Below are 21,275 nucleotides of genomic sequence, written 5' to 3' on the forward strand. Positions count from 1 at the left end.
TAAACGGTATTTGACTCACGAGTTTTTAATAAACGAGCGAGTTAAAAAGTTTACCGAGCGTGTTGCATACTATACTTTTTCTGCGACCGTTAGTCTTTGGGTACATTTTCGCAAAACAACACGAATACGTTCACTGACATGACTGTCAGAATTGACAAACGTCAAAATTCAAAGCGTGGTAAAGTGACGCTTCCCGCACGCTAGATCGTTGGGTAATTGGGTATTTTAAAGACGTGAGTAGAAATACAACGTTTATTCCAACAATTTCCAGTTTGTGATTTTCGTTATATTTTAGAGACTTGTCGCGATCCATACCATAATTTTTTGTGGTCAATTTTCGTTCAACAGTTGGTATCACTTAGATTGCCAAGTCTGTGATGGCGGTAAAGTGTGCAAGTTAATTTTACCTGTCTTTTATTTAAAATTCGGTGAAGTGACGAGGGAAAGTCTAAGGTACTCAATAATTCAAATTTAAATAATCGTTTTAAGTACATCCTAGCGGAATTAAGTAAAATATTCTTGGACAACTTTCCTCACAAGTTAAAAGCAAATCTCGACAAAGTGAATTATAATTCTTTTGAAGGTAGTGAACGTATTTTTGAATACTTGCCTTAAGCATGTGCCTATCGATTGAAGTGGGACTTAAAAGGACTTTTTTTTTAAATCGCGGTATTAGGTATAAAATTTCATTGTTAATGATTTTCACAACAGTCAACCAGGTTAAGGAAATCGCACTTGAACTATACTCCAAGTGTCCATATACTATTTTGGGGCAATCAACAATCACCAAAGTGTCATAGGAAATATATATTTCGGGTAAAGGACAAAATAATTCTTCCACACTAATGCCCGTCAAAAATAAATCACAAACGATTCCAGATTAATACGGAACTTCAAAGCTTAGGTTCTTTTGTGCCTAGCGTTTTTTTCTAACAGGTGGGCGTGGCATTTCCGAAACATTCTTCTTTGTTTTCAAATAGAGGGAGTACACTTTCGTGAACAGGTCTTGCAAAACGAACGCGTCGCAGGATTCCCCGCGGCACCGCTCCGAATCGTCGCAGGCGTGATCTGCCTTTACGAGTCTGTGGCTCAGGACACCTATGTCGACTGCCTCCATTTTGGGAATGTTTGATCTAGAGCAACTTAGGTTTCTAAGTTCTTCGATTATATTTGGTTGAGGTTGAGGATCGCTAATATGTTCTCTACAATATGGCTTAGTGTCCTGCTGTTTGTCCACAATGTCCATTTGGCACTTTCGAGAACTACCCAGTTCATCGTCGCTGCCTTCAGGGGACCCGGATATCTCGTGGTCGCTGTAGTTATCTTCCTCTTGCTTTTCCAACAGCTGGTTAATCTTCGTTAGCAGCAGGTCTTGATTAGCAAGCAGACATTGTTCCGCTCTCTCTTTGAGGATCTTCAGCTCGCTAGTCAAGAGACTGGTAGCCGATTCTTTGTTGTGAGGTTTGATGTTTCGCTCTAACCATTCCGAGTAGCTTGATGTGTGCTGCTCTTTTTTGGGGTTTTGAGGTTGGGCAAGGTTGACGCGATTTGTATTACTTCTGAAAGAAGAAATGCCTACCTTGCATTTGTTGTCCCTTCTAAACTTTTGATGTTTTATCAAAAAAGTTAATTTAATGCAGTTGCTGAAATAATTTTTTAAAAAATGCAAAAAACTAAATATATTTCTAAATTTTTCAGGTCATTGTGTTAGGAGTTAATTTCTACCGTAAATAAATTTTCAAAAAGAGTCAACATTTTTGCAGAAGGGAAAGCAGTTTGAAAAGTAAAACTTGTCATTTTAATTAGCACTGCTGTAGGAACTTAAAAGGTAATTTTTACAGTAATATTTTTTGGGAAGAAAATTTCATGTTACTGACTTGCAGCCCTTGCTCCACATCTGGCATTTATTCTGGCGGTACATGGACTGGCATTTGCTAATCTCTACCATAAGATTTGCCTCCTCCCCACTATCGAGAGTCCTTTGCCTATCGCCAGACATTTCTGTATCGCAGTTGGAGACGAGGCACTTCTTTTTCCTTCTAAAACAAACAAGAAATCCAGGGTTTTCCTATAATATTCACGTCTACCTTTGCGATACTTACACGCAGCCTTTACACCACAAATGCAGATTGATCATCCCGTGCATCGCCCTGCATCGTCTCACCTGGTCTTTCGAACCTGGAAAGTTTTGAGATAAGCTCGAATCACGACTAAGTCTCAGTCTCACCGGCTCGCCTTTTCCACTTATATTTCCGTTTTTCCTTGCTCCGTGCATAATTTAGCTTGCCGTCATACTCCGGATACTGCTGGCGATGGAGATGTTTTTCCACTGCCGCCATTTCAGAATACCGCGCCCGTTCCTGTTCCGACAATTGGCGCCACTGGAAATAGGTATTAATTATGCAGGTGAAAAGATACATCTATATATAGGGTGTGTATTAAATACCAGTTTCCCCAGCAATTTGTTAGCGTCTGACGCCATCATGGTAAAGTGTAATTTGTCTTTCAATATGGGGCGCATCTGCTTTATAAACAGCATGAAGGCGTTTAAAGGTTTTTTTATTCGCTGCTGATAGGTGGCTCTATAAAACAGTTATGAAAAAAACTATTATAACATTTGGAAACCAATGTGGCGCATTACTTCTCCTTGCTTTTGGAGTTTCCGTCAAATAGATCCATTTCTTCCACAAATTCTGGACTATCCCAGGCGTGCTCTTCCTTGAGTAAATGGCGCATGTTACCGCGATAGTTGTAGTCCGTTTCCTCGCTATTGTCTTCATATTTGGGCTCAAGTAATCGCCCTTGAAACTCTGCTTCTTTCGGGGCTTCTGTGAAAAAATCGTCTTGATCTGATTCATTTTCCTTTTTTATGGAGGTAACAAGTAGTTCTTCTTTCGGGTGGCGGTCCTGGTTTGGCCCCTTAGTGCTTTCAAGTTCCATTACACGTGCAGACTCTTGACGCGTGCAACAATTATAATGCAGATTTTTTACGTTTTAACATACCAAATAAGATGATTTCGTTTGCGGTGACCCTATAGGTTTACTTTCCCTGTAAATAAACCTCCACAGCCTCCGTTCGGGTTAGAGGCAACATCCAAACCCTTTTGAACGGAAATCGATCTTCGAAACACAAACGCAAACATCCCTTTGTCGGGACTTGTCGGCCTCTTTGATGTTTCTTGCTCAAAGGCGTACATTGACCAATAATTTATGTTTTAACAATTTTTTTGAAAATGTTGGTGACATGTTTTTGTTTTGATGAAGATTAAGCTCGAACCTTGTAGATCGAAAGAAGTTTCTAAAGAAATTAACCGTTTTCTTAGGTACTTTTTCTTGCGTTTTTTTGTCGGCAAGAAAAATAACGCACGCCAATGATACCGGGAGGTTGTAGACTTTATAGAATTTAACACACGACGAATTTCTCTGGCCCACGACAGCTCAACTAATGATAAATAATAAAATAGCTTATTTCTTGTAAAATTACCTAGATGTGATGGTATTAAAGTTTTCTGCGTTTTTACAAATTTAATTTGCAGAAATAAGTGACGATGGATATGTTATGCCCAGGATCAGTTCCTTTTGCATTAAGCCAATACTGGAAAAGAAGAAGGAATTGTTTGAGGTTATATCAGTATCAAGCAGCGGAATACCGAAATAAAATTTTTTCCCATCGATCATGTTACGAAAATCTGCAAAAGCACGTGCTAACTATTATATAGATAAGCTACATAGGTGTTTGGTGAATACTTGTTTAGTTGTATCTGTGGTTGGATTTTCGTATCTTGGATGGCGGGCATACAAATATCTAATGGTAACAAAGCCACAGCAAAGGGGACAGAGGCTTGAATTATTAGAAGAAGGTTCTTCGGAAAAAGTAAAGGAATTAGTTTCCTGATTTTGGTTCCTTTTGCTTGTAAAAGTAGTCCATTTTATATAAAAATCGTAAGCTAAACATAATATGATTTTTAACTTTAATTTAATTATTGAGAGTTATTTACATTGTTCCACTAAATTAATATATTCTTAAGAAATTGCTCAATTTGTAGTTTTGTTTTTCTCTTCCTCTTTTAACTGTTTATGCCAATCAAGATTTCTTTTTACAAGAGTATCTCCGCGTTTGGCATCTTCTTTTCCAAGAAAAACCATTAAACAACAACCCAGAATAGTACCAAGTATCATATAATTTGCTGCCTTTATTCTCATACGGTTCCTAGCTTTGTCAATGGTAGCATGAGGAAGCAATTCTGGAATTTCCTCTATGTTTTTAAATCTTCCAGTCCAGACAAGATATCGTTTTTCCCAGTTGGTTGGTTTGTAAGCTGCTTGAAGATTGTCCTTAGAAAAGTTTCTCAATTTAGTATACTTCGTTTCACTGCTTATAGCTCTTAACAGAGAGTTCATCCTGCAAACATAAACAAAATATAACCAAATCCCACTCGTTACATAACGCGCATGGAGTGGGTGCCCCTACAAAGTCGATAATTTTTTGAACTTTAGAACCTACTTTTACCACGATTCTTCCTCTTTGTAAGCAATAATGCAACTAAGATCGAAACGCTTTTAAATGAAATCAATTCAAATTTTATAACCTCTTCAATTATTCTTCTTTTCGATCATGGGAATGCTTGTGGACAGAAAACCAAATATAACGAAGAAGATCTTCTAAGCAGCCAAGAAAATTATTTTAAATAACTCGTTTGCGTATTTATTTTTATCGTTGAAAATTAATTAAATTGTAGTTATATAGATTTTAAATTTGCTATCTTTATGCGGCCTTTTGGGGTTTAGTCCTGAACCAACCAACTTCGGTGACATTTCTGTGGTTGAGAAAATCGATGGGGGCGCTACGATCGCAGACTAGTTTACATCCTTGTTTTGCGCCGGTCGCGTTTCTTGAAGTTTCCACTGAATTTCAGATTTTAGTGTGTGTTCAGCCATGTTGGGCAGTGACGGCGATATAGGTGTCGCAGCGTTAAAACGTCGGGTGTAATTTTTGGTGTTTTGTGACGTTAAGTGGCCACATAAAATTGGATTAATGACGGGCGCAACAGAAGCCATGAACTGGGGCACGGAGCTCTGGGTAAGTCGGGAACACTTACGTCCTATCGTAAGTGTTCCGTGCAATTGTTTCTATAGCAACAACGGACAACGATGCAAATAATTGCAGTTTCGCAGACGGTCATTATTTCTTCTGCTATAAATAATACGGTGCGTATACGCCGGGATCGCCGACTGTATTTCGCGTGGAAACGTCCGTTTTTCAGTCACAGGTTAACCAGCGGCTCGCGACGGTTAAATCTGTAGAACCTGCTTCTCGAAAGGTGACTAACTAAAGCCAGGTACGAGAATGTAAACCCGCAGGTGATATTAAAAATTTAGATGGTCCGGACGACCCGAATGTAATCGCCTTGTCGTCGACAGGTTTTGCAATGGTTCATTTCCTTGCCGGGCCGTTTTGTTGACATTCGTTTTTCGCTATAAATTCCAAACTTGATTTTAATAAGCGTTTTAGGGCGGGGAGCACTTTTTACTCCATTAAGCTAGGGATTAAAATTGAAAATTTTGAGTTTTTTTTGGGTATTGGTGGCGTACGCCGGGGGTTAAAATCGCATTTATCATTTAGGATGAGTCACACTAGGTAGATTCCACGGAAATACCCCGACTGGTTTATCGGTGGGGACGCAATAATTGTATCCCTAAGTGCATTGTTGTAGGTATAGGTATACTTCGGTATTTTATGTTCGAAAGATAAGATAGGTATATATTTGCTCTTATTGCTGTTTGTTTTCGTTTCCCAAATAAGGTTTTCGATAACCTGACGGATTCGACCGATAAAACCGGATCACGGATGGGAGAGATGGGAAGACGTTTTTGTGAGTCACGCGAGTTGCGGTCAAAACATGCATAATAGAGGTTGTTAACGTTTTATTAACTCATTAACATTACAACGCCTCCCCGTATTGGGGCACTCCCTCCCGTATATTTGAATTTGTAATTTTTCCGTTTGGGTTTTGTTCCGATTGCCTTTGAGTGTGGGCAAATCTCTCAATCAAGCACCCAAAATTACAATAGTTAGATATTTTCAAATTTGCCGATAATGCAAAGCCATTGGTCCATTTTTTGTGTAGAAATTTATTCAAATAGACGCACAATCAGTTTGTTAAAAAAAAAAACAATTTAGTTATATCGTGTGTGTAACGATAAAAACAAATTAATTTTCTGTGATTAAAACCAAACACGCTGTATTTTAAAGTCTTGACTGATAGTCAAAATATTATATTATCGTTATTAGCCCAAACTGGATCTACATATACAACTGTTGAATTGGGACCAGTTTTTAGTCGTCTGTTCTTTTGTAGAGGTTAGTGTATTGGAAAGCAAATATCTCAAAAAACTTACATTTAATCGAACTAAATCGAGAATATATTTTTTGCTTATAAATGAAATGGCTTCTCTCTCATGAGTTTCCAAAGAAAAGATAACTAAACAGGACAGAGTTTTGGCATAAAATAGCGAGATACTATGATGTAACTGGCGCCCTCTACATCATCATCACAATTCAAGGTCGTTAACGACCTGTGCTGACCATTATATGTCATTTCCTTGATCTAGTCGCCTTATAACTTTTGAGATTATGAGACATCGGTCCGTATAGTGTGTCCAATAACTCGAGAGACTTTCTATACCAATGCGAGCTACGTATGCCGCGTTTTAATTGTCGGCATTAATTTTCGATTTTATTGTGTAATTGTATGCGCAAGAATGTCAAAAATGTGCGCGTACGCGAGTCGTACTTATTGTCTGGATTTTTCCGTCATTGGTATTCCATGTTGGTCTTTCTTGTGACGCGCGGCCGTTAAATAGTCGTAATTCTTTTGTTGTTTGGTTTAGTCAGCTGATGGATTGATGATTGGGTTATCGGTGACAAGGTGAAGCACTTAATTCGTCGATTATTCGCGCATTTCCGGTACCCACGAAAGCTTGGTTTTTACTTTTTTTTTTCTTCTTTAGATGCCAATCCATTCACTGGATGTTAGCGACCACATGTTGGAATCTGTCTTTCTGTTTATGAGCTCTCCTATAGTCTTCAGCTGGCAGCTGAAGACTATAGGTCCAGTGTGTTTTTAAGAGACGTCTATGTGTCCACATTGCAAAGGTTTCTATTCTATTTTGCTGGTTTTCATGGTCATCGCTTCTGCGCCATAGAAACATAAAAAATATTTCAAGTGGAGTTTTTCCAGAAAGCCTATTTTTTAGTTCCTCGCATGATCTAAATTCATCGGATATAGGTGGGTGAGTGTACGCAATCTGACCTTTCTTCTATTTGACAGTAGAAGCAAGTCTGTTGTTTGAAGAAAGCATACATCTTCTTTTGAATTCCAGGGTATCATCATCTGATGCGTCTCATTCAGGTTCAACTGTTGAAGGACAGCTGTATCATTCGGTGTATGTAACTCGAAAGTTCCAACTATGTTATCGTTCATATCTTCTTCGTCAGTCAAGGTATCCACGTCGGGTGGAATATAGACCGCGTCAATATGTTCTGTAAATATTTTTTCACGTTGTTTTACTGGGAATGGAATGCTACAATACATAAGAATGCGTAAATCCAAATAATACTTACGGCTTTCATTGTTATTGTCCTCATCCATCACGATCTCCTCCATAGCCGCCTCAAATTCCTTTTGAGTCAAACACCTCCAATGTATGTTTTCTGTGATGTAATCTACTTAACAAAAATTGCAATACAAATCCAAAATATTTTTTTTACTATTATTTATTTACTATTACTATTATGTACCGCTTTTGTTAACTTTTGAAGTCATATATTAGATCTTTCCTTTACACGTAAATTAACGATTTCTACGGTTTTACGTCCTTTAGTACTGATAATAAATAATAAAATTTCTAAACGGATGTGTAAAAATATTTCCTGGATGTGACAAAAAAAATCTTAACGCACCGCTGGGGTGGACGCCGCCCATGCGGTGCTATATCGTGGCGATCTGGCTTGATGAAATTCATCCTGCGTGTCGACCTAAGGTTTCTCGGAAGCGCGAGATGCGATTCTCGAGGGAACCGCCGCGTCCTCCGCCGGTGTGATTTTCTACCGAGCGTTAATATATATTTTTTATATTGTTTGACCGTTTGCCGTTCCCATGGATCTAAGTATAATAATGCTCGCGGAAAGGGAAGCCCGTTGCAATTTGGTCGGGTGCATCGCCTGCGGCTACGAGCTTCGCATCGCATGCAATATACGCAGGGTTAATGTGCCCTCCGTTTGTATGTATCACGACCATTTTGCTATCCGAACGCGAATAATATTTAAATTTAGTCGCCAAGTCTTCTTAAATATTACGAACTCTACCGATGAAATTTGTCGCAAAAGAATAATTAAGCAGTACGTATTTGTCCTATTTAAGGAACATATATTCCCGAAGAAAGCTGTCGGATATAATGTTTTTTTATATTTGTAAATTACCGCTAGACTCCATTTTGTTGTCGGTTAGTCGCAGATTAGCCGACTTGTTTCATGTCCCCATTAGAAGAGTTAATTCAGCACAAAATTGTGAGTATTGGAAATTTGATACATAAGACTCTTTCAACATCGCAAAAAATGATTTTGTGTACCGTAGGCGTAGTTCTTTATTACAGGTTATGAAAATATTTACAAAAATATATATGCAAAATAATAAGATAAACGCTTATTGCAAAATTCGATTTGCGACTACCGTTTTCACAGATTACAAGCCTAGGGAAATACCGACCACCCATAACTGGGATCTAGGATCTGAAGTGGCTAAAGAAGACAATGTATAGTCTGTCTCAATCTTCATCGTGCTAGGTTTCGACGGACCCTTCCCAATGAAACTTAACCTAAAGCCATTAACAAAAAAGTTTGTTCTTACTTTAGTGACAACAAAATTCGCTTATGAAAATCGGGAACAACGGCAATCTCGTTTTGGGCCCATTTGCAAGCGTTGTCCAGGCGTGAGTCTATCCATGATGAATTGCCAAACCAAACTGAGAATAAATCGCTTGACAGCTGTTAAATCGGTCGCCATCTTGAGCATTAATGCCAACTTAAAGTTCTATACATCGAAAAAAAAACACCCATTATAGGGCGTACCGCCCTCCATAGGCCAGTAGTAATGTAATCACACAGATTACGCACTTGACAGCACATTATAAAAATTGAGGACTCTTACAACAAAAATTATTACCAAAACCTTTGAGAGTCCGTCCCTAATGGCATGTCATTTAATACCTACCGTCGGGAGGTAACTTCCATAATTGCTGGCAAAAGCCAGCACGTTGAAGATTGAGACAGACTATACCAGTTTTTAACAATACCATAACTGATTTTCCCAATTTTGATAGCCGCTTTAAATAATTTAGAAAAGTGAGCTCAAGAACCATCAGAATATGTGTTGTAGATTTTTCCGAAGTCGATATAAAGGAAAATGAAGAACGAAAACTTGAGGTTGAAGTTTGTAACACTCCAAATTTGAATATCTGAAGAAAGTAGTAAAACTAACATTCAGCATCATTAAATACTTAAGTGCTATTGGATCTGAAGAATGGAAGGAGTTTTGTTAAAAAAAAAATGCTGAAACAAATGAAAGGAAGCCAGAAAATATGGTTTTCCACCATCCTCTCTATATTTTGCAGCAAGTCCTTTTTCTGGCCTTTTTATTCGAATTCAAATGAACTTTTTTAATAAAATCATCAAAGGCTTTTTATGACTACTATGAAAAACGATTTCAAATCGTTCATTTTTGTGGTGTGTTTCTTTAACATCAATCTAACTTAATTCGATAATTGCAGATAAAATCTTTAATCTCTTTATTATCACGTTGAAGAATCGAAAAATACCAAGATTTTTGTAAACTATGATATTTCAAAATTAAATTTCCAGTTAAATGGAGGAAAACGGGCACAAACCATTTAAAATAGGTGTTCCCTAATGTAAATAAATACGTGCCGCTCCCCTCTTCTCGGTTACAGGTTAAGCGCGCGGATCCAAAAATAGGTAAAACGCATTCGATATTTACGAGGGGGAGAGCCCCTCCCCCCCAATTCAGAGGAAGGAAGTGTGCGGTTTCACCCCCGCCAGTTCACTTATCAACTCTTTTTTTTTAGACCCGCCGACCGCAAGCAACCTTATTATTTATACAGTGTTGCCACCTCAAAAAATCGACAACTATCCCGCCGTAAAGGTTACCATTTTTTCAAAAAATCACAAAAAATTATATTTCTTGCGTGTTTGCGTTCATCATACTACAAAAGTAATTAAAACAAGGTTTTTAATATTAAAAAAACGAATAACTGCTATCATTTTGGGAAATTTTGAGAATAACTGCTATCATTTTGACTTTTTAGTAGTGGAAACCTAAATACTGGTTTTAAACTATATTGGCATTTTTTTTTTTTGATAAATGGATTTTCATCAAATAAAAGCCACCTCAGTTCAATTATATTGGCATTGATAATTTAAAGTGTTTTTATTTCATACAGATCAGGAAGCCATTCCTATGGAGACGGCAAATTTGAAGAGTTAACAATGTCTGCACGGTTAAGGCTAACCTGAAAATAATGTTGAACAAAAAACAACGGCTTTTATTTTCTGGTAGACGAATGAAAAGTTTTTCTGACGTTTTACGGGTTGCACTCAAACACTGTGGCACGATTTTGTAATATTGTTTTTGTGTTGCTTCCATTATTATCATGTAAAGCGCACTAAGCACATATACAAACCGGCGTGGATCAAATACAAATGCACTTTACTCGAGCCAAAAATATAATTTTCGGCCTGTAACCTTAGAATAACACTATAACGTATCGCCGTATCGATCGAAAAGCAGCGGTATGACGTCACGACCAATTCCGCGCGTTTAAAAGGAATAGCCGGGTGTCACCACTTCAATTATTTATTGCAACTTAAATATTGGATCTTAATACATAAACAAATGTATTAAATAAATAAAAAAATGTTCAAGTCGCAATTAGGCTTCTCAATAACTGCCGTTTTGAAATTGAGAAAGTCATAGGTAATATGTAAAAAAAAGAAAGAGATACCGTAAAGGATTTGTTTTTTTCTAGTGGCAATTTGGCGATCTTGTTTGGCACTATGCCATATATGAACTGAAAAATCTTGAACGAATGAAGAAGGAAGGAAATTGAAAGTGTGGAGGTAGTCAGTTCCCGTAGCGTTTAAATTAATAATATCTGCTATACAAATTTGTGAAAATGTTTGGGCACTAACGCTTTTTAAAGCGAGGTTAAGAATCACTTAATACGGTTATTAACAAAAAACAAGCGTTCGTGTATATTTGTGTGTGTCGTTGGCGCAATAAAAACGAATCCGTGGGTCGTAAGGGGGAACTCTCGCAATAAAACCAACACCATTCTTTGCTTCTTAATGGGACGCGTGTAATAATTAAAGAAAGAAATGTCTGTTCTCCGGTCGAGTTAGTGGTAGCTGACGAGCCGTTTCGTTTCATAGACACAGTTAACCTAATGAACCCTGTCGTCGGCGCATACTCCGGCTCTCTTTTTCTGAACCGCGGTCTCGAAAGGGTACCGTGTACGAGGTCTGTCAATTATATTCCCGGAAAAGTGCCCGGACGGTCCGGAATATACATAAATTCTTAAAATTAAGTTATAATCCTTCGCAGTAGTCTCCCTCTAGCTCGATGCACCGGCGCCACCGTTGGATCCACCATTGGAAGCACCCCCTGAAGCCCCCTGAAGATAGGTCCCTCAGCACCCGTGTCGTGACACGTTGCACCTCCTCGACGCCGTCGTATCGGTTGCCCTTGAGGTAGGACTTCAATTGTGGAAAGAGATGAAAGTCGCAGGGGGCCAGGTCCGAGCTGTAGGGGGGGGGGGGGGGGGGTGCGGAAGCGTTGGAATGCCGTTTTTGGTCAAAAAATCGCGAACTGCGAATGAGGAGTGGGCTGGAGCGTTGTCGTGATGCAGCACCCATCCACGTTCGGCCAATTCCGGCCGTGCACGAAACACACGGGCCTTCAAACGTTTCAAAACTTCAATGTAGAACTTCCCATTGACCGTCTGACCTGCTGGAACGTATTCGTGGTGTACAACTCCATTAATATCGAAGAATGCGATGAGCAAAGATTTCACTTTTGATTTCGACATTCTGGCTTTTGTGGGGCGCTTCCCCCCCTTTTCCACCCACTGCATGCTCTGTCGTTTGATCTCAGGGTCATACTGGAACACCCAAGACTCGTCTCCGGTAATAACATTTGACATCCAGTCTTCTCCTTCCTCCTCAATTCGAGAAATCATGTCTTCACAGATGGATAAACGAAGCTCTTTCTGCTCAACTGTGAGCACTTTGGGAACCATTTTCGCGCACAACTTGCGCATCCCTAAATCCTCGTGTAGCATCTGTCGAACGGTTTCCTTGTTGATACCCAACTCGTCTTCCAACATTCTGAGGCTTACCCGACGGTCTCCGAGCACACGCACGCGCAGGCGATCGACGTTTTGTGCCGTTCGAGAGGTGGAGGGAGCTCCCTCACGTGAATCGTCCTCCACCGACTCCCTGCCTTCCCTGAACCGGTTAGCCCACTCGTAGACATCTGTTTTTTTCAGGCAATCATCCTTGTACACGCCGGTTAACTGTTTCATAATTTCCTCGGAACTTACACCACGTTTGATCGAGACGAAACTTGCACAGACTGACGCAGAAATGAATCCTCTTTCGAATGACACAACGCGAACGCCGTAGCATAACGAGAGTCGCAGTGTTGCCACTTTTCCGGGAATCTAATTGACAGACCTCGTACAATGCTCAGATTAGCAATGGCCAAGCTGACTAAAATATGGAAGGACACTGACATAACCAAGAATATCAGATTACGTCTTATACTGGACCATTAAAAAGTCGGACCTTTGAAATGCGGGCCTATCGCGGAATGCTTCGTATACCAACGACAGAACATCGCACAAATGTATCAATATTGACTGAGCTCAATATTACCAGTAGACTTGCTACAACTATTGATCAAAACATGTTGATATTGAACTGAGGTGACTTTTACTTGATGAAAATCCATTTATCAAAATAAATAAGAACTGCCTTTATCAAATATAATATTTACCAACTACCTGCTACTATATATACCAAAAAATGACCATAAAGCCTTAATTAATATTGTTGGGAGAATTTAAGTTCAATAAAGGAGAGGTATTTAAATCTAATTGATCGTTAAGCAATACATTTGAATGTCTCATTTTGTTAATCTCCATGGCTTCCAATAAATTTAATTTTCTACTTTTTGCGGCTGTGTGTAATATATCAAAATTGTCGTCAAAATGGGTTTTTCTGTGTTTAAATGTGTCGCATAATTAGAACCTAGACTATTGTTTTTAAACGCTCTTATATGTTCGTTAATGCGTTTCTTCAAGGATCTACCTGTTTGTCCAATATAAATTTTAGGACAACGAAATAAATGTCCATCAACTGTTCAGCATATGGTTGAGCGTTACTGTAACGAAAAACTAGCTAGCTCCAAATAAGTTCTTCAATGAACGCGAACGCGAGGAAAGATGGATTGTAAGAGAGGTATCGGATTATCCAAAAAAAAGTGCTGCAAAGATTGGCATTCTGGAATTCGGTAATATTTGCCTTATTTGCATCCGATGGAAAAAATTGAAAAATTGGAAATTTAAAAAGCACGGTGGAGGTGGAGTGACGTTATGCAGTCACCAGACTTTAATGTAATTGAAAATTTGTGGTCGACATTAAAAAACATAGTAAATAGTGCCACAATATCTAACAATGAATTAAAAGTAAAAATTACGGATGGAAATTTCCCCCGAGTATATTAGAAAATTTGAGTTGAATCAATACTCGGAAGACTACAGGTCGTTATCGATAATGAGGTAGGCCCGAGTATTTCAAATTAAGCAGTTTTTCTCTATCGATTCGGTTATATTTTGTTTTGTATCATTTAAGCTATGACGTTAATATTGTATGTAATTTAATTATTTCTTTGTTGTTAACTGAGTAAGGCATATTTAAGACAAAAAGTAATTTACTTTACTAACTTAATTTCAATAAATTGTTTTTTTTTGCAAATAAATATACATTCGGACCAATTAGTTTTTGTTATAGCGACTGCATCATTTAAGCTGTGACGTTAATATTGTATGTAATTTGATTAATTCTTTGTTGTTAATTGAAGGTATATTTAAGACAAAAAGTAATTTACTTTACTAACTTAATTTCAATAAATTGTTTTTTTTTTCAAATAAATAAAGACACATTCGGACCAATTAGTTTTTGTTATATCGACTACATCATTTAAGCTGTGACGTTAATATTGTATGTAATTTAATTAATTCTTTGTTAAGTGAGTAAGGCATATTTAAGACAAAAAGTAATTTACCTTACTAACTTAATTTCAATAAATTGTTTTTTTTTTTGCAAATAAATATACATTCGGACCAATTAATTTTTGTTATAGCGACTGCAAAATTTAAGCTGTGACGTTAATATTGTATGTAATTTGATTAATTCTTTGTTGTTAATTGAAGATATATTTAAGACAAAAAGTAATTTACTTTACTAACTTAATTTCAATAAATTGTTTTTTTTTCAAATAAATAAAGACACATTCGGACCAATTAGTTTTTGTTATAGCGACTGCATCATTTAAGCTGTGACGTTAATATTGTATGTAATTTGATTAATTCTTTGTTGTTAATTGAAGGTATATTTAAGACAAAAAGTAATTTACTTTACTAACTTAATTTCGATAAATTGTTTTTTTTTTTTCAAATAAATAAAGACACATTCGGACCAATTAGTTTTTGTTTTAGCGACTGCATCATTTAAGCTGTGACGTTAATATTGTATGTAATTCGATTAATTCTTTGTTGTTAAGTGAGTAAGGCATATTTAAGACAAAAAGTAATTTACTTTACTTTACTAACTTAATTTCAATAAATTGTTTTTTTTTGCAAATAAATATACATTCGGACCAATTAGTTTTTGTTATAGGGACTGCAAAATTTAAGCTGTGACGTTAATATTGTATGTAATTTGATTAATTCTTTGTTGTTAATTGAAGGTATATTTAAGACAAAAAGTAATTTACTTTACTAACTTAATTTCAATAAATTGTTTTTTTTTTCAAATAAATAAAGACACATTCGGACCAATTAGTTTTTGTTATAGCGACTGCATCATTTAAGCTGTGACGGTAATATTGTATGTAATTTAATTAATTCTTTGTTAAGTGAGTAAAGCATATTTAAGACAAAAAGTAATTTACTTTACTTTACTAACTTAATTTCAATAAATTGTTTTTTTTGCAAATAAATATACATTCGGACCAATTAGTTTTTGTTATAGCGACTGGATCATTTAAGCTGTCAGTCACTGTATCGTTATTGTTATCGCCTTACTTTTGTAGCCTGGCAGATTTACTGTGGATTTAGCTTCGTTGGCCTGTCTCTGGGCCGGCACGATTCTCCATCTATTTTTTGACTGCCGATTTTGCAATCAGCCACCCCACAAAAGGATTGCGCTCTTCGACAAGTGTTGTATATTACCTTTTGTGGGTGTAGATGTTATTCGTCTTGCACAGTGTTTATGCTGTATTGCTCATCTTCCTTACCTTTAGAATACAGGTTCGGTTTCAGCAAATGGTACTGCATAGGTACAAAAAAATTGTTGATGATAATATGCCCACCTGAAGAAAAAAATAATGATGAAGGATCAGATCCATATACTTTTAGCAAGCAACCAAATGCGAGAAAAGAATCTTTATGTAAAGTAATTCAGTTTTGTCATCTCTTTTGGCAAATGTGACATTCTAATATCATTCTTAGCCGAGGAAGCCTCAAGCACTATGAATTTTATCCTAAAGGGCTCAGAAAGTTGTCGTCATGCTTATTTGAGAAAAAAAAATGATCCAAGATGTTAACACCGGCTTAACACCGTTTTGCATTTTTCAGTGAGTGAATTAGAAAACGAAGTCATAATTTTCCCCAGTAATTTTCGTTCGTAATCCTCTTTTTAATTTTCCGTTCTCTCCCTTATGGGACTTTCAGGCGAGGATTTGACATTTCTGCATCTCGTTCCGATTAAGGAACAACGAAATTAAAATTAGAACGCGTCCGGCGCGCGCTCATTTTTCGATATCGCAACGTCAGTTAGTTTCCTGCCCAGACAAGAAACTGTTGACCTTTTTGAGCGATTTTTATTTTTGTTTACTTGCCGGAACTGCGCCGTCGGATAAACAGTTATTAAACAAATAAACATTTCGCAAAAACGAAAACGCCCGTGTCGGTACACTTGGTCGGAAAATTCGTTTCAAGCGCGTTTGTCATAGTTTTCGAACTCCGATATGCGTTATGTTTATGTATTCTATATATTCAGCTAGCTGACTCGGCGCCAGCCTTCGTACTGCCTCAATCGATAGACAAAAGATCTGGACTTTTGTATAAAATAATCTTAAAACAAACAAAAAGAATCCGTATTTTCCGTATCCGTAAGTTTTGGTTAGTTGGTCACATCCAGGCGATATTTTTGCACATCCATTTATAAATTTTATTATTATCACTACTAAAGGACATAAAACCGTAGAAATCGCTAATTTATGTGTAAAGAAAAGATCTAAAAGTTCAGATTTTCACGAAATTATATATTTTGACAGGACAATTGTTTTGACAAAATACACGGTGTTGTCGAAACAATTGTCATGTCAAAATATATAATTTCGTGAAAATCTGAACTTTTAGTTCTTATTTATTTTGATAAATGGATTTTCATCAAGTAAAAGCCTCCTCAGTTCAATTCAAGTAAAGAAAAGATCTTATATATGACTTCAAAAGTTAACAAAAACGGTATATAAATTTGTATCACATTTTCAAGTAAATCCAAAATAGTAAAAAAAAAATATTTTGTATTTGTGTTGCCATTTTAGTGAAATCGGCACGCGGATTACATCGTAGAAAACATATATTGGAAATATTATATTGATTATGCTTTATTTTTTGAAAATATTTACTGGTGCCAGAATGCACCGCTGGTTTTATCTGTGAAACAAAACTTTGTTATTGCAAGTCTAGACAATTAGCGTGTTCTTTGTGCAGTGAACGTTACAGTTCGTAAAATATAACATTTGCGAGGTATTTGACTCAAAAGGCATTAGATGCGGCTATGGAGGAGATCGTGGTGGATGAGGACAATAGCAATGAATGTCGTAGGTGTTATTTGGATTTACGTTATCTTATGTATTGTAGCATTTCATTCCTTGTAAATTTACGACAAAAATGGCGTGAAAAAATATTTACAGAACATATTGACGCGGTCTATATTCCACCTTGACTGACGAAGATGATATGAACGATAACATAAATCTACTAAAGTTTGGGGAACCAACTGATATAGTTGGAACTTTCGAGTTACATACACCGAATGATACAGCTGTCCTTCAACGGTCCTATAATTCATCAACTACTGAACTTGAATGGGACTCAAAAGATGACGTATGATTTCTGCAAACGACAGGCTTGCTTCTACTGTCAAATGGAAGAAAGGTCAGATTGAGTACACTCACAGTGATTGATTTGTTTTTAAAATTTTAGGTAAAATATGCCCAAGGCAATAACCGCCATGAATTTTCGTTATCAAATAATGAACTTTAGTATTTCGTAGGTATTTTATTGTTCTCGGGAGATCATGTATTGCCACATATTTAGCCTACTGATGAAGACAAAGGAATTGATCTTATAAAAAAATGTATGAGCCGCAATAGATTCCAATTGATAAAGCAAAACTTGCGTTTATCTGACAATAGTCTGTTGGATAAAAATGATAAATTTTCAAAAGTTAGACCCTTATTTTATGTAATAAATAAAAAAAAATCTTCAGTTTGGCAGCTTATCCATAGATGAACAAATGGTACCTTACTTTGGCCGCCATTCCCGCAAAACGTTTATAAGGGGTAAACCAGCTCGTTTTGGTTTCAAGCTTCGGTGCCCTTGTTCATCTGATGGGTACCTATTTTATTCATTTCCTTATTGTAGTGTTCAAAATAGACCTCATTCTGACGCAATTCTGACATAGCAATCCGACTGTTTCCTTGATCTTTCTCTCTCTGGTCATCAGTGCGGTTAGCACGTAAGGTAGCTAGAAAATAACAACTGAAGTTAGGTAAAATTGAGTTTCCCGAAGCCGACCAAATTGAAAGTCAGTACTTCAAATGATCTATTAAATTTTGTGACCATAGAATATGGTAGGTATGATGATCGAATTTGTGAGAAAAAGAAAGGACCTTCCCTAGAGTTCCGCGAACATTTCAAGTCCAAGATAAGATAAATCCGTTCTGCTGTTCTCGCGTTTTATCGAAACTAACGAACAGCAATTGTTGTTTATTATATCGATTATGTATGGAATGTAATTGAAAAATGTTGTTACCGTAAATGTAAAAAAAATCTGATTGTTGCTTTAGAACGTTTTTTTTTTTTTTTTGTAAATCGGGATAAGTAGTAACCTGCAAAAATAAAGATCTGTGCCAAATGCGATGGTCGTTCAAAAACTCCTTGGAAAATCCAAGAGGTGGCGATGGAGGTATCGAAAATTAATTTTTGCCATTGTAGAGCACTTCTCGAACTAGTCAGCTAGTCTCGTCGTTTTTAGAATGATGAGTTTCTGCAAGGTCTTTCGGGATGCTCGCAGAATCGTCGACGCTGATTATTCAGCGTATTCACTAGATGTGGCCCTCAGTGACTACTGCTTGATTATGTATAGAGTTAAAAGAAGATGATGTTGAAAAATCTGAAAAACTAGTTCTTTTCAGCTTGACGAAAGGCTGTTGTTTAGTCAAAGACCGCCCGTGTTTTAGTAAATTTTTGGACGTAACCCGTTTTGTAATTAAATAAGTCTTATTCAGATGTAAAACGCACAGATCGTTCAATATTAATATGACATTTTAGATCAAGGATTATAAACCGAGAGCTGATTAGAATGCGGCAGTATTTTATCTACTCAATTTCATTTGCCGTTAACACGCGAAACCGGCATTTCGTCCGACAAAAAGTACAGTATATTAAACTTGTATTACGAGGTAAGGACATTTTTCGATTCGGAGCCAATCTCTGTGGAAATGTATTAGAGGAGGTTTCTAATTGGACGCGGGCACTTGTTATTTGTAATACGAAAGCATATATATGTGTGTGTGTGTGTGTGAAACGAATACTCGAAGTGAAGTCTAAAACCGGGGATAAATAATTTTCTAGGTTAAAGTCAAGTAACGCGGCTTCGGTAAACTCGTTCCGATCCAAATGCTTAAAAACATATTTTGAATTTCGATATATATTCTTGTGACGCATTCGTAAAATATTTTCATAGATGTGCGCGGCAGTTTTTGGCACGTATCCCAATATTTTCTTAATTTTTCCACCTTCCGCTTCCCCAGTCGCTCTACGTTTCTAGAGATTTTTTTTTTTTGAAAAAATACATTTCGCAATTTCCACGTATTTCACGTATTGTGTTGAAGTTTTTCTAGCTGACGATTTTTCTGGTGACTTCCATTCTTTTTGCTTTTACTTAGACGCATTTTAATAACGGTTAGTGTCATTTTTAAAAGGCGATTGGTTTTCCCCAAAATATGTTAATTGATAGTTAAGTAGTGCGTCATTTATTGGCAGAATATATTTTTAGTCGCGCTCTTTATTTAGCGTTTTTCATACATACCCTCTCTGGCATCCTCTTTTCGCGGGCTTCCCTATCCGTCCGAACTTGTATCTATTTTCTAGCTCTTCTCCTTTTTTGGGCAACGGTTATTCGTTGTATTTCACCTTTGTTACTATTTTCCTCTTAACTTTTTATTTTTAATAATTTCCTCTTTATTTTGCGTTTTTCATATTGTCATCATTATTTTTTCAAACAAAATGCACCACCGTCTTTAATATGTTCGGGTTTTCCCTTTGTTAACTTCCTCCCAAGAGTAAGTCAAATTTTCATTTGAAAAATATTGCTTATAAAAGATACACAGCAATTAAAAATTATAAAATTCAAATCCTCTTTGAAACGCGCTGTCATTGGCCGTGACTGATTGTGACGTCAATTGGCTCGTTAGACTACCGCGCCAACCGGACGCGGATGACACATCCATCTTCGTCTCCGGAAGGGTATTGGTATTGGTATTGGTATTAAAGGGGGGCGCCCTCGCGGGCGTCCAAGCACTTAGGCTACCAGATGGGCCCGTTGTGCCCCCAGGCCGCTCTAGAGGGCGTCCAGAATGCCGCCCCTCCTGTAGAAGGTCAACAACTCCTTTAGCCCAATACCGTGCACTGAGTTCGGATCGATCAGGGCCGTTCCGAAGACTCCCAATCTTGCCCATGTCAAGGCAGGGTACTCGGTGAGCAGATGATACGGGGTCTCCTCCCCTTCCATGCACCACCTACACTCCGGGTCGTCTCCAATGCCTAGCAAGCAGAGATGCCTCCTAAGCCTGCAATGTCCTGTGTAGGCCCCTGTTAGTGCTCTACACTACCTCCGGAAGGGAAGCTCAGTAGCTGATCAATAGGTTCTCTACTGTTGTATCACAGTTTGTTGATTTTTGCAAACAGAATCATTTGATCATAAATTTGGTTCACGCGTGGAATTAAACCACACAATATAGTTTCTCCGATCTTACATCGATGCCTTCCTAAAGTGGGACTACCACATAGATAGTGTTTGTAATAAACTGAACAAAATGTTCTTTCCTTGAAAGATCCTTGTTGACTTTCTATTATGCCTCAGCATACTCGTCTATTTCATATAATATCGTAAACTGGGGACAAGCGAGTGATCCGGAGAGGATACTTAGGTTGATTATCAGACTGCCCCCGAGGCTATCCTGCAAAGATATATTTATAAAGTATAAAATACTAACAGTGCCTTGCATATATTTATTTAAATTATTCATCATCGTTTATAAAAAATAAAGGCTCTCACAGGAAACAGATGTCCACGGTTATAATACCCGAAACAGAGAACACCTTCTAAAGCCAAGACTGAACCACATGTTCTACAAAAAGTCGCTAAATTACGCAGCACCTTATTACTACAATTTGCTTCCTACAAGTATAAAAGCATTATCTACGAGACAATTTAAAAAGTGCATCAGAAAGCTTCTGTCAACCAATGCTTTCTACGACCTGAACGAATTTGAAACATATTACAGAAGTGCCTTGACGAGTTTCGTGATATATTCTCTACATTTTGTCAATATGTTTGTACTGTT

The 21,275-nt window shown here is 37.3% G+C and overlaps 3 protein-coding genes across 9 annotated transcripts in view; 1 reads left to right on the top strand and 2 right to left on the bottom strand.

Moving 5' to 3' along the window:
- Positions 1-803: 803 nt before the first annotated feature.
- Positions 804-3,303, bottom strand: LOC132702607 (uncharacterized). Of its 2 annotated transcripts, none has more exons than XM_060671366.1 (6): positions 2,642-3,303; positions 2,447-2,582; positions 2,228-2,381; positions 2,103-2,169; positions 1,878-2,039; positions 804-1,559 (listed from the first exon to the last, which is right to left on the bottom strand). In XM_060671366.1, the coding sequence occupies exons 1-6, from the start codon at positions 2,938-2,940 to the stop codon at positions 917-919; spliced, it is 1,461 nt and encodes a 486-aa protein (XP_060527349.1). In that variant the 5' UTR covers positions 2,941-3,303; the 3' UTR covers positions 804-916. The 2 variants fall into 2 exon arrangements, with proteins under 2 accessions (XP_060527349.1, XP_060527348.1); XM_060671365.1 differs by having other exon boundaries at positions 806-1,559; positions 2,103-2,178; positions 2,642-3,273.
- A 598-nt stretch (positions 3,304-3,901) lies between these two features.
- LOC132702609 (UPF0389 protein CG9231) lies at positions 3,902-4,656 on the bottom strand. Its single transcript, XM_060671368.1, has 2 exons — positions 4,505-4,656; positions 3,902-4,402 (listed from the first exon to the last, which is right to left on the bottom strand). The coding sequence occupies exon 2, from the start codon at positions 4,399-4,401 to the stop codon at positions 4,036-4,038; it is 366 nt and encodes a 121-aa protein (XP_060527351.1). The 5' UTR covers position 4,402; positions 4,505-4,656; the 3' UTR covers positions 3,902-4,035.
- A 202-nt stretch (positions 4,657-4,858) lies between these two features.
- LOC132702606 (formin-binding protein 1-like) overlaps positions 4,859-21,275 on the top strand; it is a 53,884-nt gene continuing 37,467 nt past the window's right edge. For 5 of the 6 annotated variants that reach the window (XM_060671359.1, XM_060671361.1, XM_060671360.1 and 2 more), the window contains exon 1: positions 4,859-5,080. In XM_060671359.1, coding sequence (XP_060527342.1) covers positions 5,036-5,080 — 45 coding nt within the window. In that variant the 5' untranslated portion in view covers positions 4,859-5,035. Of the gene's footprint in view, positions 5,081-5,199; positions 5,340-21,275 lie in introns of those variants that run through there. The other variant, XM_060671364.1, reaches the window with a different exon arrangement.

The sequence above is a fragment of the Cylas formicarius genome, unplaced genomic scaffold, assembly GCF_029955315.1.
Source record: "Cylas formicarius isolate icCylForm1 unplaced genomic scaffold, icCylForm1.1 PGA_scaffold_5__7_contigs__length_24384050, whole genome shotgun sequence".
In the NCBI taxonomy this organism is placed as follows: Eukaryota; Metazoa; Arthropoda; class Insecta; order Coleoptera; family Brentidae; genus Cylas; species Cylas formicarius.

What these genes read in the sequence shown, in the direction of transcription:
- LOC132702609 (XM_060671368.1), bottom strand. Translation starts at nt 4,401, where the DNA reads ATGAACTCTCTGTTAAGAGCTATAAGCAGTGAAACGAAGTATACTAAA.
- LOC132702607 (XM_060671365.1), bottom strand. Translation starts at nt 2,940, where the DNA reads ATGGAACTTGAAAGCACTAAGGGGCCAAACCAGGACCGCCACCCGAAA. An exon ending in AACTCCAAAAGCAAGGAGAA is followed by an intron (nt 2,583 to 2,641) that starts GTAATGCGCCAC and finishes ACTGTTTTATAG; the next exon opens with AGCCACCTATCAGCAGCGAA. An exon ending in ATGTGGAGCAAGGGCTGCAA is followed by an intron (nt 1,560 to 1,877) that starts GTCAGTAACATG and finishes TTCTTCTTTCAG; the next exon opens with AAGTAATACAAATCGCGTCA.